General features: G+C 46.3%; 1 protein-coding gene across 5 annotated transcripts in view; it reads left to right on the forward strand.

The window, feature by feature from the left end:
* Positions 1–16,721, forward strand: part of GLT1D1 (glycosyltransferase 1 domain containing 1) — a 924,582-nt gene that overhangs the window by 140,404 nt on the left and 767,457 nt on the right. For all 5 annotated transcript variants that reach the window (XM_069620127.1, XM_069620130.1, XM_069620126.1 and 2 more), the window contains exon 3: positions 6,079–6,184. In XM_069620127.1, the coding sequence (XP_069476228.1) occupies positions 6,079–6,184 (106 nt within the window). The remainder of the gene's footprint in view (positions 1–6,078; positions 6,185–16,721) is intronic.

Here is a 16,721-nt window from a genome sequence, read left to right on the forward strand (position 1 = left end):
CAGGCTAGTTGTTTTACTGCACCTAAAGTGCATGGGACATTTAAAAATGGCATCCACACTAATAAAAAAGGCAGTGCGGGAGAGAACAGTACAGGAGAAAACAGTACGAGAGAAGACGTGAATATCAAAGCAGTGGCTCGCAAACGTGAGACGCATACCGTTGTGGCGGGAAGAGAGGAGAGGTGCAGCAGGCACACCCGAAGGACCGTGGAAGCCGCAGAGGAGCTCCTGGAGGTACGGTCCTGCAGTGAGGCAGCACTCTCTAGTCCAGACCACAGAGAAAAGCTGTTGAGTGATCGTGGAGATGCAGGAAACGCTGGAGGAATGCTCGTACAGTCCGAGAAGCCGAACCAGTGAAGAAGCTCTATCGCAGAGGCATGTTAAGAGTCGGAGGCAATGGGAAAGACCAGCGAGTCCCTCAAGAGCAGTTGGGGACCCTGGGGCGTACCAACATGCATGCAACCGAGTGATGGAATGGTTGGAGATTGATAATGCGGACAATACTCAAAAGTGGTTCGAATGCAGACAAAATGGCAAACTAATTCAATATCCAATAAGAAGAATATCTGAATGCAGACAAAATATAGTGCAGCAACAAACCCCAGCCAAATGCAGATGTATGAGAGGCCTATGTGGGGGGAAAGCTGAAGCAAGTGTTACCATAGGCAGATCTAGACTGAACACTTCAGGGTATATGCTACTCTGGTTCAGTGAAAAGAACAGTGAAACAAATGAGAAGTCCTGGCAGGCGAGTATACCAGGCAGCTGATATTGTGGGAAGATGCCTGGTAGGGGATACCAGCTGATCTGAGAAACCCATGAAAAGACCTGGCAGGAAATTATACCAGGTGCTTGAAGATGTATAAAGACTTTTAGCCATTTGAGAATATACCTGACCGGGAAGTATACAAGGGGATCTGAAAACCCCATAGAACGATTTCTGTCATGGCAGTATACCAGGCAGTCCACAAGAAGAGCTAAAGAGAGACTGCTAAGGAATGTATTGTTTGACCAAGAACTTTGAGAGTCCACTGAAGACACAAAGGAACTGTTTGATAAAGAGACCCTCTTGCCACCGTACCTAGAATTCTAGGTGAAGGGAACCACCCTTTGTCTCCAAGGGTCTTTCCTTGGAGAACACTTGTGTTGGAGTCAACCTTCTATTTTGGTTGCAAACACGTTTTGCTTACATCAAATCAAAGACCTTTCCTTGTACCCTTTGTTGTGTTGTTTCTAGTGTGAAGGTCAGTTTAGGGCGGTTTGGACCCGGTTTTAAGTTACTGACTAATTGACACAGACAGATCTTTATTTTTATTTGTGCAGATAGCGAATTTCCTCTTTAGAATAGGTCTAGGGAGGCAGTTTCCCAACCCCCTTTTGTTTAATAAAATGTCTGGCTTTGAGAATATCATAACTTCGTGCTTGGCTCTCATTTCTGACTCATCACATACCTCTTAACGGTACTAAGCTATGGATGGGTTGGTACCATGAACATATGAACGGAAGCCCTTCATTTGTAGCAGGCCATGACATCTGAATGACCCAATGCTCAGGCAAGTTCCCTAGACACACTAGCAATGGTCTAGCAGAAGCTTGTTTTATTTTCAGGTGTTCACTGTGTGTAGTTAGGACAAACCTCCAAGAGGCGCTTAATACCTTTGCCTGATTTACTGCTTTTATGCTAGTTGAATGTTTGCAGAACCAAGTGTAAAGTGCAGTCTTTGTTTGCAGTGCTGCCCCGCCTTCAGCTCTGTTTCACTTTATTGGAAAGTTTGATGGTGATGAAGCAAATGTGGAAATGATATCGCCACAGTTCCTCATTTTGCAGTCTGCGTGATGAATACGTCTATGCTGTTTGTTCATTGCGAAAATGAGGTAGCCAGGCCTTGAGGAAACCAAAGAGGAACTCTCTGCTGGGGAGCGCAGCGACCTTCTGTTTGCCATACAAACCCCACCCATGGGATAGGACCAGTCATTGATGCAACCTTTGAACACCCCGCCCTCCTCTTGTTCCTGGTGCCCGACAGCTGTTGGCCTCCTCCGAGATGTAACTGCGTCTACCCGGGACATGCGTTCCTCATCAAGTGGAGTGTAGGTCACTAAACTGGAAACAGGGACCCCCATAGCACCCTTCTCCCCACCCTGCTACAAACATCTGCATTGTGGGATCACGGTTGCTGACCTATCTTGTTGCAGCTCCAACTCCCTGGCATAGTTGCTGGATGAAATATGTTGTGTCCATCTCTCCTGGTGCCAGGGCAGTCTCGTCCTTGAAAAGTTGTGTTTAAAAAAATAAAGGTTTTTGTGAAAATAACCTCTTTTTTGAGAATAGAGTCTCCAAAATATTCTCGTTCTTGTTGTGCTCTGGTTGTTAATGATGTCTACCTCCCTGTAACCGGTGAAGATGTAAAATGCTGCTTGGCCTTCTCTCTAGAGCCCGCAGTTTTCCAGGCAGCTGGATCAATGTAGTCCCCCCTTCCCCTTCATCATCTGTCAAACCTTTTGCACATGTCACACTGTCCCGGCTGTCAATCAACTCCTGTGTGAGTGTACATGGCATCCCCTTACAGATACGCACTAACCATTTCCTCAATACTTCACGTACTGAATCTCGACTCTTTCCTGCCTCGCCCTATACCACCCATACCTTACCTTCACCATGACCTCTGGCCACGATAGCCATAAGGAGGCACCCATGACCAGCCATCCTCTCAGCCCCATAGAATGGATGCGCCGCTTCGCTGCACCCCCACTCCTTGCCACCCATGCCCAGTGAAGAACAGAAACTGTAGACTTGGCTCCCGATTCTTACCTACTAGGTCATCCAATAAAAAAACTACCCAGTCTCTATCCCCATCCCGAACTGCCCCTAGCTAGCCAGCCAGTCAGCGCTGCACTCTTCATGGACAACACCCCTAAAACCACCATCAGCGCACTTGAACACCATCTGATCAAAGGTGCTCTCATCAATGCCCGCTCTGTCGCCCATGCACTTGACATTGCAGACCTTAGCTCCGCCAACAACCGCTTTCTGGCTATCAAGAAAACCTGGCTGCATCAGGCAGCAGGCCCAGCTCTGTTCCTTAGTATTGAATAACCCTCAGGGATGGCGAGGAGTGGCCTTTATCGCCAAAACATCCCTGGGCCTTAGAGCGACCCCCTTGCTGACCCTCCGTTCCGCTGAACTCCTGTCAGTTAAGTTCCAACTCTCCGCAGCACAAACCGTCCTTATGCACCTTATTTACAGACCTCCTGGTCACATCTCATCCTTCGAGGAAGAGATATCCGACCTCCTGACCACGAATACTAAATCAGGATCTCAAATCGTTCTTCTTGGGGATCTAAATCTAGGCCTCAGCGACCCTAATGATGCCAATGCACTCTTCCTGGAAAATACTATCTCCCAACATGGGTTCAAACACAGGGTCTCAGCCCCAACTCACAACAAAGGCATAACCCTGGACTGGCTGGCAGACCACAACTGCTCTACCGCCATCGTCAAAAATGAGCCAATTGCCTGGTCAGACCACCACCTCATCTCTTTCTCCATCCAAGGAAAAGCGCAGCCGAATACCGCACCGGCCACAATCCCGCAAACCCTCTCTAGGAATAACCGTAACATCAACCTGCAAAGCCTTGGACCCCTAAGCCACAACATTCTGACCCCTGCAAACTACACCAACCTAGATGTGGATAAACTTGCTGACCTCTACAATAAAATTCTTGAATCAGCATTAGGCGCCATCGCCTCTATCAAACTTACCAAAGCTAAACCAGCAGCCCACCTGAACAAATGGTTCAATCCTGAGCTCAAAATCCTGCGGAACGCCAAGCGCTTCGCGGAAGCCACCTAGGGAAAAACCCCTAACCCGGCCAACAGAATGTAATTCACAGCAGCATCCATCACCTATAAAACCTCTATCTTCAGAGCCAAAAAAGAGACCTACGACAACAGAATTGACAATGCCAAATCAAGAACAAAGGAGCTCTTCGCTATCCTAAGGGAAGTAGAGTCCCCCTCAACACCCTCAGAAACCTGCGTCAAAGATGCAGACTGGTGCGAGAGAATCCAAAAAGCTCTGGCAGACAAAATTGCCATACAATCAAAAATCGAACTGAAAGTCTAGCCTAGGCATAAGAGCAAACCCTCTACCACCACCTAATACTAAAACTCCTACGTGTCCTCACTTTTCTTTCACCCCTGTGGAAAGCATCATAAAAGGCCTCAAACCTTCTAGATGCCAAGGGGACTCCTGCCCAGTTGCCATCATTCAGGAAGGCGCCAACGACTTTCATTGCAGCCTTAATCGACGCCTCCTTCAAAACACGCTCAGTCCCTAGCAACCTAAGGAGGCCTGGGTCATGTTTTCTAAAAAAAAAAACAGATCTAGACACAAACATCCCCACTAATTTCAGGCCCAACACCACTGTCCACTATATCCTCAAGATCTTAGACAGAGTGGCTTATCTGCAAATTCAGAAGTACCTGGAAGAGAACAACCTCCGGGGCTTGAGACAATCTGGTTTCAGGCCAAGGCACGGAACAGAGACAGCCCTTCTGGACCTAAAAGTCCAGATGGACGAGGCAAAGGACAAGGGAAATCTAGCCATTCTCCTGTTGCTTGACCTCTCGGCAGCCTTAAACCTCATAGACCACCAGATCCTCACGGAACATCTGACAGCCTCAGCTGCATTCTCTAGCCAAGTGACTGCGTGGGTCCAATCTTTCCTAGCGGACCGGACCACACGGGTCTTCTCACCTGGGGCCTCAGCCCTCCCAATCCTCTGCGGCGTCCCACAAGGTTTGTGCGTCTCACCGACCCTATACAATATCTTTACAAAGCTATTGTTCGACTGCCTGGACAACTTGGGCGTCACATAACACTAATTATGCTGGCGATATCTGGGTTCTCTTCTCATCAGGTTGCTATGAAGAGACTACATACGGATTAACAACCTTTACCTGGAGATCCAAGCTGGATGGCAGAACATGGCTTATGCCTTAACAACGAGAAAACTGAGCTCCTTCTCTTCGGCTCCCAACCTCAAACGCCACAGCCTCCTCCACGGCTTACACTAACAAGCTTATTAATGCTTGCCAAGCCTTCCTCTCACCTGCTGCATTACTCTAGCCAGAGCGCTAGTGCTCTCAAAAGTCGACTACTGCAATACTCTCTTCCTTAGCACCACAGAGCGTAATCTGAACAAACTACAAGTGCTTCAGAACAATGCCCTCAGAGCAGCCTTGAGTATCCCACGGCACTCGCACATCTCCAGCTTCAGGCAAGATGCCCACTGGCTCCCGGTTCAAGACAGAATCACCTTAAGATCCCTTGTCATTGTCCACAAATGCCTCTCTGACGACCCTAATTACTTCACAGACCAGTTCAACAAGCACACTTCAGCCAGACCTACCAGAGTCCCGTATTCTCACTGTCCTAGTCATCTCCAAATTCTCCCCAAAAAAATTAAATAAAAAAAAGCCGGTGGTTCCAGCTTCCCAGTCCTCACTGCGAAGCTGTGGAACGCTATACCCATGAACCTCAGAGCTGAACCTTCCTTCTGGACGTTAAGAGCAAAAACGATGTCCTGTCTCGCCAACAAGAATGTCACCACTGTCTGACTTACTAACCAGTGTATTCTCCCCTGTGTCCACCACTTGACCACTCTGTAACCCGGTCATATGCACTTAACTGTTATCTTGTTGTATGTCCATAATTTGCTGTAACTTTCTCTAAGTCTCCGGCGCCCAGTTGCCTCAGGGTTCGGGGCGCGGTATAAATAAACTAAACTCATTCTAGCCAATCCTGTACAGTTTAACAATGTCACTTATATGGACAGCAGGTGCTTCCTTCTGGCTCAGGTAATCTGACATCTACTGCACCTAGAAACCTATGCATTGTGTGGAATAAAAGTTGTGATACTAGATTTGTGAACCATTTTCTGTCTCAGAATTCGGTACATGTATTCCTTCATTTTCTAATTCCAGTTCCTGCATTCGTCTTGTGCAGTTCTGAAGCCGCTCTTGTTCAGTTAGAAAGGACAGTGATTCGAGTATGGTTTGGTTTCTTGTTGCAGGCTGTGGGATCCCATTCGGAGCCGTCTTTGGAGGAACGGATATTAATGAAGATATTAAAAATGAGGAGAAATCCCTTGTGATGGGGGCCGTACTGGAGGAAGCCAGGTAAGGCATCAACAAAGTGTGAGCAGCTGTCGGGCCTGTCCATGGGGCTCTGTGCTCAAGAACATGTGTGAACTACCGATGGATGATGGAAGATGGTCTGGACATCTCCATGTGCAAAGGAGTAGGTGACCTTCTCCATGCTTGGCTGGAGTACGCGAGTAAAGGGTGTAACCATGCCCTTGCGCAAATGGATGATATATGCAGCTTCACGTTTGGATATGAGCTTGCCTCAAACTGTATCGATTCAGAGTGGGCGAGATGGTGCAACCAACATCGTGTGTGTTTGCAAAGTTGCAGCCAACTGGTTTTCTGGATAGTGCAACCATTTGGAGAGTTTGGCCAATTCAGTGTGTGGACGGAGTTTGGCGCAATCCCATTTACGTGGGACTGGGGGGACACTGTACATAGGAAGAACCTTATGTTGTGAGGTGTTTATGTCCACTGTATAGGATAGGAAGCGCTGTACTATTGCAGCGGCTTCATGGCAGTGAGGACCAGAATCCTCCTGTGCCGAATATTGAGCACAGACCTCCTTTGGAAGAGTAAGCTATGCGATTCCACCCTAAACCTCATTTGGTCCATTAGTCCACCAGATGTTTATTGCAAGACTTCCAAATAGCAGCTGGAAGAACCCTGAACGCTCTAACAACACTGTGAAATGGCAGCAGAAGCTGGGGCTGGCTCTAAACAGGAAGGGATGTTCTGAAATGAGGAAATCTTACTTTATAATTTCATATTTTCTGTACAGTGCACAGAGTCTTATTCTTGATGGGTGAAGTCACGGGCAGGCCCGCAGCAGGAGAAACATTTTCTATTCAAATGTCCCCCAGAGCAGAGACGCCGCTTTCTGGCCAGCATCGCTGACGGGGGCAAAGAACCCTGAGGACATCAGTGTTATTGGAAGCCAGAACATGTAAAAAGATTGCAAAGAAAGTGCACAGTGAGGGGTCACAATTGCTTGGTCATGGTGACCCACTAAGTTGCAAAGGGTAGAGCTTCGCTTTCACCCAACTTCGGTTTCTACGGGTTGGGTCCTTGGTGTGTGTCACCCCCTAACATTATATCAACAGGGAGATGGACGAGTAGCTCCTTAGAAAGACGATGATTTGAAATGTACAACAGATAGAAGAAGCCTTACCCACAGATATGAAAAAGATAACATTTCAGAATTGTTTTTGTACAAGAGGTGTAGGCCATCTATAAGGGCCCTGAATCAGTTTACTCCTGTTTACTTTGTTTTTTCATCCCCAATTTTTTTTCCATTTTGAATTTGTACCTTTTATTTTTTTTTTTATTTTTATTTTTTTTTTAAATTGGGTGTAGCAGCAATATGGGACAGGCATCCTCACATTAACCTTAATCCGACCCCACCTCTAAAACATTATCGCCTTTCCTACATTTTCTATTTGTACCTTTGTTTTGAAATGGACATTGTAGGTGAATTTCTTGGGGATGAATAACATAGAGATGCCCTCGCCTCTTCTCTCCAATTTCAGACCAGTGCCCAGACTTGTGCTGGCATCTTGTGCAGTAGTCGACACAATAAGGGTTCCTGGTAGGCCTTGATCTTCCAGGCTATCACATATAATCATATACAAAAAGTGATCAAGGCCCCCATGTCGCACAACATCTACCCAAATTTGCTTTTCAATTCTATAAACAATTTCTTTATTTTATTCATGTATCAAAGATCAATAGTTCTGTAAACAGGTGTACACACATACAAAGAGGCATACAATCATTGATTTACAAAATAAATGAAACCCAAGTGTCGATTCATACAAAAACACTTAAAGAATATGGTTCTATGTGATCATTTCGCTTTTTGTAGGTCGCCCAACAAAAAGACCGATTTTTCTTTTTTTCGGGCGATTTTTAGGCAGCCTGCAAAAAGTGAAAATCCACTTTGCCTTTGCCACCCACTCCTCACCCTCCCCCAACCTTCCCGAAGGGATTTGTTGAAAATCAGTGGTTACACCTCAGAACCACCCTCCCTCACTACCCCCCACACTCCCAGAAATTATACAAACACAACACACACTAACACTCAGTTGCAACACACACACTTACCCGTTCACCGTCGCAGCCGCTTCTGGGTCCTTTAGTGCCTTTAAGCCCCTGCACGTACTTGTGTGCGTTGCAGGGGCGTGACAATTCGATTTCGAAAGACCACTCCATGCTGTCGCGCAGCAGTCTTTCTAAATCGATTGTTGGGTGAAAAGATCTTTATAAAAATCTTTTCACCTGGACTGGAAAAATGTATATTGAAGATGAATCAAAAAACAAACATACTTATATTATACTATGGAAACCCCTGCTATATCGAGGGGACCCCCAAATCCTATTGGTCCTTTTTGTGACCTGCCCTTCATATGCAGTGTCTTGATTTCTTCAGATAGTCAGTCGACAGTGTGTTTTGGCCATTCTATGAGCAATGACAATGCTCCAAAATACATACAGCCTTCATCAGGACAAAACCAATACTTTAACGGACACCAAATGTGGTCCTGTGTTTTTCTTGTATCTCCCATGTGTAGCCCCTCAATAGTTGAATCTATTTTGCCAACTCTCACAGCGTTTACTCCTCATTTGTGACTACCACCTTCGTCTTCTGGAAGCTGGCCAACGGTAGTTGGCAAAGTCCAGCTTTACAATATCTGGTCTTTCAAAGGGTTCTGACTTCTGTCTTCTGGCAACCTAAGCCAGTATATCGGCTCCGGGTACCCAGCAGCTTAACTTCAAATCATCATAGCGCTCCTATGAAAACTGATTGACAGAGCAGGGACCTGGCATGCTGTTGACACATACAGCAGATGCGGTGGTGGAGACGTGCTGTATTATACCAGCCTGCAGCTCCTCACTCCTACTCCTTGCCGCCACCTTTTCATGTTACCTCCTCTACCACTCCTCTTTTACTCCTCATCACTACTGATCATCTCCTTCTACTACGAGTCTCCTCCCAAACCACTACTCAAGCACCTTCCTTTCAACCCTGTATTGCTCACTATACAATCACTCCTTACTCTAGTCTCACTAATCAATTGCCAAATTAACAGGCGCACTCACTCTGCAGAACCACTTCAACTCCTAAGCTAATACCACGCCTGCACCATGAATCCCCTATACAAGCTGCTGCACGCTCCATGCTCCTGCTAGTCTCTTGGTCTTCTCTTCTGCACTCTCTCGTTCCTGGACACATGTCCCATGGATGGCACTGATTTCCCTTCTGTTGGGGATGGGTCTGTGATTTTAGATGCAGGTTTTCTAGAAATGGATCTGAGTATCTGTTCCACGTGTTAAGGCGCAAGAGAAGGGTTTGTAAGTGAGCATCCTGACACAAGGGGGTGGGGGAAATCGGGGGTTGGGGGCCCTTTCACCTGCTCTTTCCCAAAGGGGAATGACTGATCCTGGTCTTCTCCCCTCATCTCCGACCACCCATGAAGAAGGGCTTCGACCCCTTTCTGAACTTTTCACATGGTACTATGGCAAAAGTAAAGGCGTTGAGGTATTCCCTCTCTATGGCATTCCAAATGTATTCTTGATGGTCTATCCTTCCAATTGTGTCCATCTTATTGTGCCCTATGACTCTATGCCCCTTCTTTGCTTCACAGGTAGGTTTATCCTAAATGAATCAAACCACTGCAAGGAAGGCATGGTATCAAACGGTGAAGACAGGCACACGTGATCACAGTTCCAGGGTGTTCAATGGACTTCAATGAGTTGGTTGAACGCCTATCTAAATCTAAGAATGGGAGCAAGTTACGACCATCAAATAATAATGCAGTCCTAGTCGAGTCTCTGTCAAAATAAAAGGGTTTATACTAATAAACCGATTGTCAGTCCTCGCTTCTAAATACAAAATGGTGTGGGACAATAGTGTATACAAAAAGAAGTGTTCCAAGAAATAATGTCAGGATATTTGAGCAGTTGGCTTCCCTTCCCCACATTTTCAGCACGGTAAGGCAGCATCTTCAAGCTTCGCACACACTCTGGCTTCACTGCCACGAGGATACAGTGCAAAGCATAGGTATCCGGGCCTTCGCCAAAGCTTCTTTTCCAATTACAGTCTCTCGTTGCAGAGTGGCCTGTCTTAACAAACAAGCACGAAAGTTCCTTTCTCAACAGGATTTCACATTCACAAGTTCTCAGTTCCAGTGTTCATCATGGGTCTCCCTCATTTGGGATCGGACCCCTTTTATCAGTGTGCACAATTGGTCTGCCTCGTTCAGGCTCTAACCATGTAATCTCCCTTTCTATGTTTTCCTCTTGATATAAAAAATCGAAGACTTTCAAATGTGCGATGGGCTTTGCTTAAACCTTGTCAGGACCACTTTGATTCACTTCACCCAATGCTCTTACTTTTGTTTCTTCCACTTTTTTGCTGGATACTTTTTAGAGCCTTCGATTGAGCACCCACTTGGTGCCAGACCACTCTGTCACTGGTATTATAGTTTCCTCCTTAAATGTTCAAAACATCCATCAGCAATGAAGCTTTCCTTGTGTCTTTCATCACACGCGTTTCAATCTTCGTTCTTGCGTTGTTTATACAATGTTGCTGCATGCGACCTAGACTTCAACACAAATCGGTCTTGCATCGGTTTCCCCCGACTCATCTGCTGTGTAGATCGCTCAGGCGCTGCTTTGATCTTGGAGCCAAGGACGGTACCACGGCGGCTGCTGATCCTCCCCGACTCAGTCAGTCATGCAGGAGGGCCCCATGTATCTCAGACACACAATACAGGATTCTTCAGTTTGGTTTCCTGGCCTTATGCTTTGTACTCTAAAGAGTTCTGGAAAGCAATGGTTTCTCGCCGGAAAGGTCAAGGGTATCTCCACCCTTGTGTACCCTTCTTGGTTGGCAGTCTTTTGTTCCTCTTTCAGCTGCCATTGGAAAAGTACTGCTCCTTCGTGTGCTTTGCCTCGCTCAGAGTGTGCTCTCATGCTACGCCTTTTTTCCGTGTGCAGAAGGTTAATGGAAGTCGGGTGCCAGTGATTACCAATAAATTGACTGACTTTGCCTGACCATAGTAGTGGGACATATCAGGTACAATGCTCGGCTGTCGGTCTGTTTTCTCCAAGAGCGAGCTGTCTGTGTCAGTGTGCGTGAAGGGAATGGGCACAGGGGGTAGAGTTTCTAAATATCCTATCTGGTAGGATGGGGTAAAGGTGCTATAGGGATGGAATATGGCGTCTCACGATTGGTTGTCGCACTCCCACACCCCGAAGACCCCTCACCCAGATGATCCTCCCGCACTGGTCGACCCCCGAAGTCCGGATCCAAAGGCGATGGCCACCTGAGAGAGAGACCCCCGGGGACTAGCGGGTGAGAAACCTTCTGGTTTCTCACAGCACATATAGTGCATACGCATGGACTGAAATGGAAATTCGAAACGCAGAAGCTAACAGCAGCGTCTGAGTATCCAGCCCTGGTCAATAAGCAGGAGCCAACTTTAGGGAACAATTAGTTAGTGTATATATAGCGTGGCACAAAAGATTTCAACATGAGATGCCAACTGTTATTGCCTGTCTATTTATCGATGATCCATTATGCTCTGTCTGTCTGTTAGATGTGTCCTAATGCTTCTTTATACACATTACCATCACACAGACTTAATGTCACATAGAGGTAGCACCATCCAAACATACAGATGTTTGGATGGTGCCAGTTGTCCTGGTAACGGTTTGAGAGGCCACCCTCAACGAGTTCCTTCCCTCCCCAATCGAGGTGTCACACAACAAACTGTTTAATGTCAATTCTTTATTCAGCCCTATTTCTGAAACCTCTCATACCCCTTGGATCCCTCCCCCTGAGCTACCAATAATCCAAGAACCAGGCCGGTGTGCAGGAAACATATTTGTATTTATTTGAATGATGGGTAATGGAGATCACACTAAACTACAGATGCCACCTTCTTAGTGGCTCGCAATTAAACTTCTTGTTACATAAAGCTTACAAGTTGGTTGGGAAAACCGAAATCTCAATACTTTTCTTTCTCATAATTTCAATTCAAGTAATAATCTACACTGTTCAATGAACAAAATGAGTTTACTTTTGCAATGCTGTGCAATTTGTATTTCCCTGCGCGCTTAAAAGGCTATAACTGTTTAGTTTACAGATTTTTTACAAATGCATGTGGCAATTATTTCACCCCCAATTTTGCTTTAAAAACCACAGGGTGATTTAACAGTGGGTTTTTCAGTCCTCCTCCCCCTATTTTGGTCTATGTTGGGGAAGTCGGCAGACAGAAAAATTAGGATGATTTTAGAATTTTGTATTCAGAACTCTCTGCCCCACTACACGTAAAGGCCTGTGTTTGGGAAGTTGGCAGTTTATGGATTTATTTTGTTTTAGTCTAGGGACAAAGACACCCCTCTTCCTAAGAGAAGTCTGGGTTAACAGACAAAATAGGATTACCCAATTACCTTACAGTCTATAGTGTTCAGCAAACGCAGGGAATTAGCTTTCTTAATCTTTAATTTTAACAAAAATCAACCTGTGGTATTCTGCCATGGGGAATTAATTAAATGAATATCTGTAGTCACATGGGCTGAGGAACTACACAGTTCTGCACCCCTCTCCCACCCACTCTAAAGGAAAAGTATGCAAGGCCAGCAGGTTACTTGCCTTTTGTTTTCAAAGTGGTCAATTCTACTTACATTGAAGACCTCTGTTTTAAAGTTCAGGAAAGGCTGCTGCATTTCAGGACCCTCTGGGATGACAGAGCAGGTGTTTGGTCTCGCCACTCTGAAGGATGGTCCACAGCTCTTCACCATAGGGCCCAGTCAGCGTAATGCTTAATCTCTGATCAAGATATATTCCGTGCTGGACGATTGGCAGCCAGCGCACAATGGCGACAGACTTCAGCGCTCTGCGACCTACAGCTTCAGGCTTCTGCCTTCACAGTAGAGTAAGGGAAAAGGCGAACACATTGACACCTTTGCTCCTGCCCTGGCCAATTTCTGCAGTCTCTCCTTCGCCTCAGGAGCCTTCCCCCTGCCACCTGAAGCACTCTCTTGGGCACCCTCTTCTCAAGAAACCTACAGCCGACCCTTCTTGCCCGGCAAACTATCGCCCGGTCTCTATGGCACCTTTTCTGGCCAAACTCTTGGAAAGCTGGCCATCTCACAGCTTAACCGTCACTCCGATTCTGTTGGTTGTCTCCATGACCACCAATCTGACTTTAGAGCTGCCAGAAGCACAGAAACTGCTCTCCTGAACATCCATGAAGACCTACTCTCCAACCTTGACTCTAACATCCCTTCTGTCCTCATCCTACTCAATCTCTCTTCTGACTTTGACTCGGTTAACCATACCATCCTGCTCAACCGTCTCTGTGACAACCTGGGTATCACCGATCAGGCTCTGGCCTAGTTGTCCTCTTTCCTCTGCGATGGACCCTGTGGGGTCTAACTTGGGTGCTCCCTTTACTCTTATCTCCCTCTCTACCTGCTGTGTTCCCCAGGGGTCTATCCTCTCTCTGGCTGTTCAACCAAAACCTGGCACTCCTTGCCCACTGCATCGCTGCTCTCTGCCCCAACTTTGTGCTATGTGGATGACACTCAATCATTTTCATGCTTCCCTTGGCCGCCTCCTTCTCCTTCTCTCATCTCTGACTGACTGCCTGCTATTCAGGAGTGGTGTGCCGCCAATGATCTCTGCCTTAATGCCAGTAACACAGAGATCCTCCTCATCTGCACTCCTTCACCCTCCTTTTCGCTCACTCTCTGGCCGGCCTCCCTTGGCCCTCATCCAACTCCCACGTGTGAGGTGAAGAACCCCAGGGTCATTTTCGACTCCACGCTTTCCTTTTCTGCCCACATCTCTGATGTCTCTAAAAAGTCAAACTTCCAACTGCACCTCCTCTGAGGTTTTACTGCCTTTGCTCTCCTTCCCCCAGAAGCTCACTGTATCTCGAGCCCTGGTTCTCTCTAGGCTGGATTACTGCAACAGCCTCTTTCTAAATCTACCTGCCTCTACTCTCCGCCCTTTGCTACTCATCCAGAACACATTTTTTTTATGACGTTTTTTATTCGAAATGGGGGGTTCCCCCCCTTTTTTAAAATTTTTTATTTTTTTAACATTTTTTTTTTAAATCCCGGACCTCAAAATAAATATATAATTAAAAAAAGAGAATTTTTTTTTTCGACCTTATTGTTAGTCGAGATTTTTTTTCTCGATATTTTGACCACCATCCAGAACAGGACTGCAAGACTTCTCCTGAGCCTCAAGCCCTGGGATCGTATCTCTCCAGCCCTAAAATCTCTCCATTGGCTCCCAGTGGCTGCAAGGATTAAATTCAAGACCCTTTGCATTGTCCACAAGGCTTTCTGGGGTCTGGTTCTAAAATACCTTCAACTCTCTCTCCGCAAACACTTTCCCTCTCATGCTCTTCGCTCCTCTTCCTCCAACTCCCTCCGGGTCAATCGTTTCTCAAAGAAATGTTCTGGGGTTAGATCTGTCTTTGGCCAGGGCCTCCCTCTAGAACAGCCTCCCTGCCACTCTGAAACTTGAAGAGAATCCTCTCTGGTTACGGAAGCACCTCAAGACCTTCCTTTTTGCTTCTGCCTTCTCTCCTACTCTCCCCGGTTGATGTTCTGCTTGGGCATCATGCACCTGGTAACCTTCTGATTTCGGGCCCAGGTACTTCCCACCCTGCCACGCACCTGCACTGCCCCCTTGCAACCTTTGCACTTTGGGTCTGTATTCTGTAAACCTACAGCCCCCCCCCCCCTTTCCCTGCACTTATCAGACACACCCTGTCTGTGCCTTAAATATAGCACTTGCCACCTGCTGGCTGCATTACCTTTTTTGTTTTTCATTCCTATGTACAAGACTTCCACCTTCCCACTTGCCCCCTTGCATTTCTCCCTTCTCTCTTCCCTGCACTTGTGCATTCTCAATGTCACTGGGCCTAGTAAGATTGTATTTTTTGTTCTCCCTGTGTCCCATCCCTTGCCTTGTCGCACTCTGAATCACATGGGTATGAGCACGATACAAATAAAATATCAATAAAACACCTTTCCCCTATAATTCTTAATCTCTTCCTGCCGTCTGCCAGCTTTTAGCCAAGGCGAGCACTCTTTTTTTTAAAATGTATTTATTTATTTATTTTTAAAATGTTGTCCCACGTGTAACAAGAGATTTCCGTGGAAGGGCACTGATAAGGTGTATATCTTTTGCCTTCCTCACGACCACTGGGAAGACCAATGCTGTTTGTGTAGGCTCTTTAAGCCGAAAACACTCCAGGATCAGCGTTCGAAACACTGGGCAGCTTTCCCGATGGAAGCTGGAGGAATCGGAGATGGAACAGGACAGCATCTGCATCCTACCGGACAACCAGGAAACAAGATTCCAGAGGGACAGTCCCAAGCTCTGAACAGCAGACACCTCGCTCGCCACTTGGTGACACTGCTTCACATGTTAAAACAGTACACTGGTTGGCGCCTCTATTAGAGACCGTGTAAAACTAAGCACATTTCCAAAGAGAAGAAAACACTACCTCTGACATCGGTTTTGACGCAGTCGTCCAAATGGACTAAATCCTCAACGGAGAAGGGTCCCTAGGCGCCCTCTGGGTTGGTGTCTCATAGAACATCCCTAGGGTTAACACCAAAGATTTTGTTTACGCTGACCGCGTCTGCATGTAAGGATTCTTTGGGTTCAAACGAGACAAAAATATAGGCGCCAAAATCCTCTGTTACGACGCATGTGGAAAAAACTAAAAACATATTCAGTAAGCCCGTTCACTATTACTGATAGACTTAAGAGAAAGAGGGATGTTCACACACCAGGGGAAAAATACTTTTCAGCACTAGACGTAGCTTCACGTGGGTCAGGGGGGATGGACTAAAACATTTGAGTCCACTATGAATTAGGTAGCTTTATTAGAACACCATCCCTTCAAACCTCATGACATTTTTTGGAGGAGGAGGCTCCAGTTAAAAGCGTGAGGGTTGCGCCCCACTTGCCCATCTGAAGAACTAGCGGAGATTGAAATGTTTTGTTATGTTGACGAAGATGAGTTTATAGATAATAAAGGTCTGGACCTAGAGGACCTTCCTGTCCCCTCCCCTGATATTGAGGGTCCAGTTTCATCTTCGTCTATTGAGGAGTGTTCTATATAATGATTTTCTAAAAAAAGCAGCTCATTGCTTCAAAATAGATGTGCATGAACCGGAAGAAGACACTGGTTTTTGCCAATGAAATCCCCAATGAAAAGAAGCAGGTTAGTCCACATAGACCACTTCTAAAATCAATAAAAATATGGCTGTAACAGTGCTGACAAAGCCCAGACACCCACAGTTTAAGCCAGCCCCAACAGATCCTGTTATCAGGAGTCACTTAAAACCAGATTCCTTGGTTGCCACTACAACACGGAAAAGCGGGGCACACCTTGAGCGTCGTCTGAAGCCCCTCCAGGTAAATAAAGTAAAAACAGTATGCTTTTGGCAAAAAAAGGCTCTACCTCTGCAGCCTTCCAGATGAGAATAGCCAACAATACAGCTCTTTATGACTAGTTACAAATGGGATATTCTG

The sequence above is a fragment of the Ambystoma mexicanum genome, chromosome 10 (genome assembly GCF_040938575.1).
Source record: "Ambystoma mexicanum isolate Mex_15411 chromosome 10, UKY_AmexF1_1, whole genome shotgun sequence".
In the NCBI taxonomy this organism is placed as follows: Eukaryota; Metazoa; Chordata; class Amphibia; order Caudata; family Ambystomatidae; genus Ambystoma; species Ambystoma mexicanum.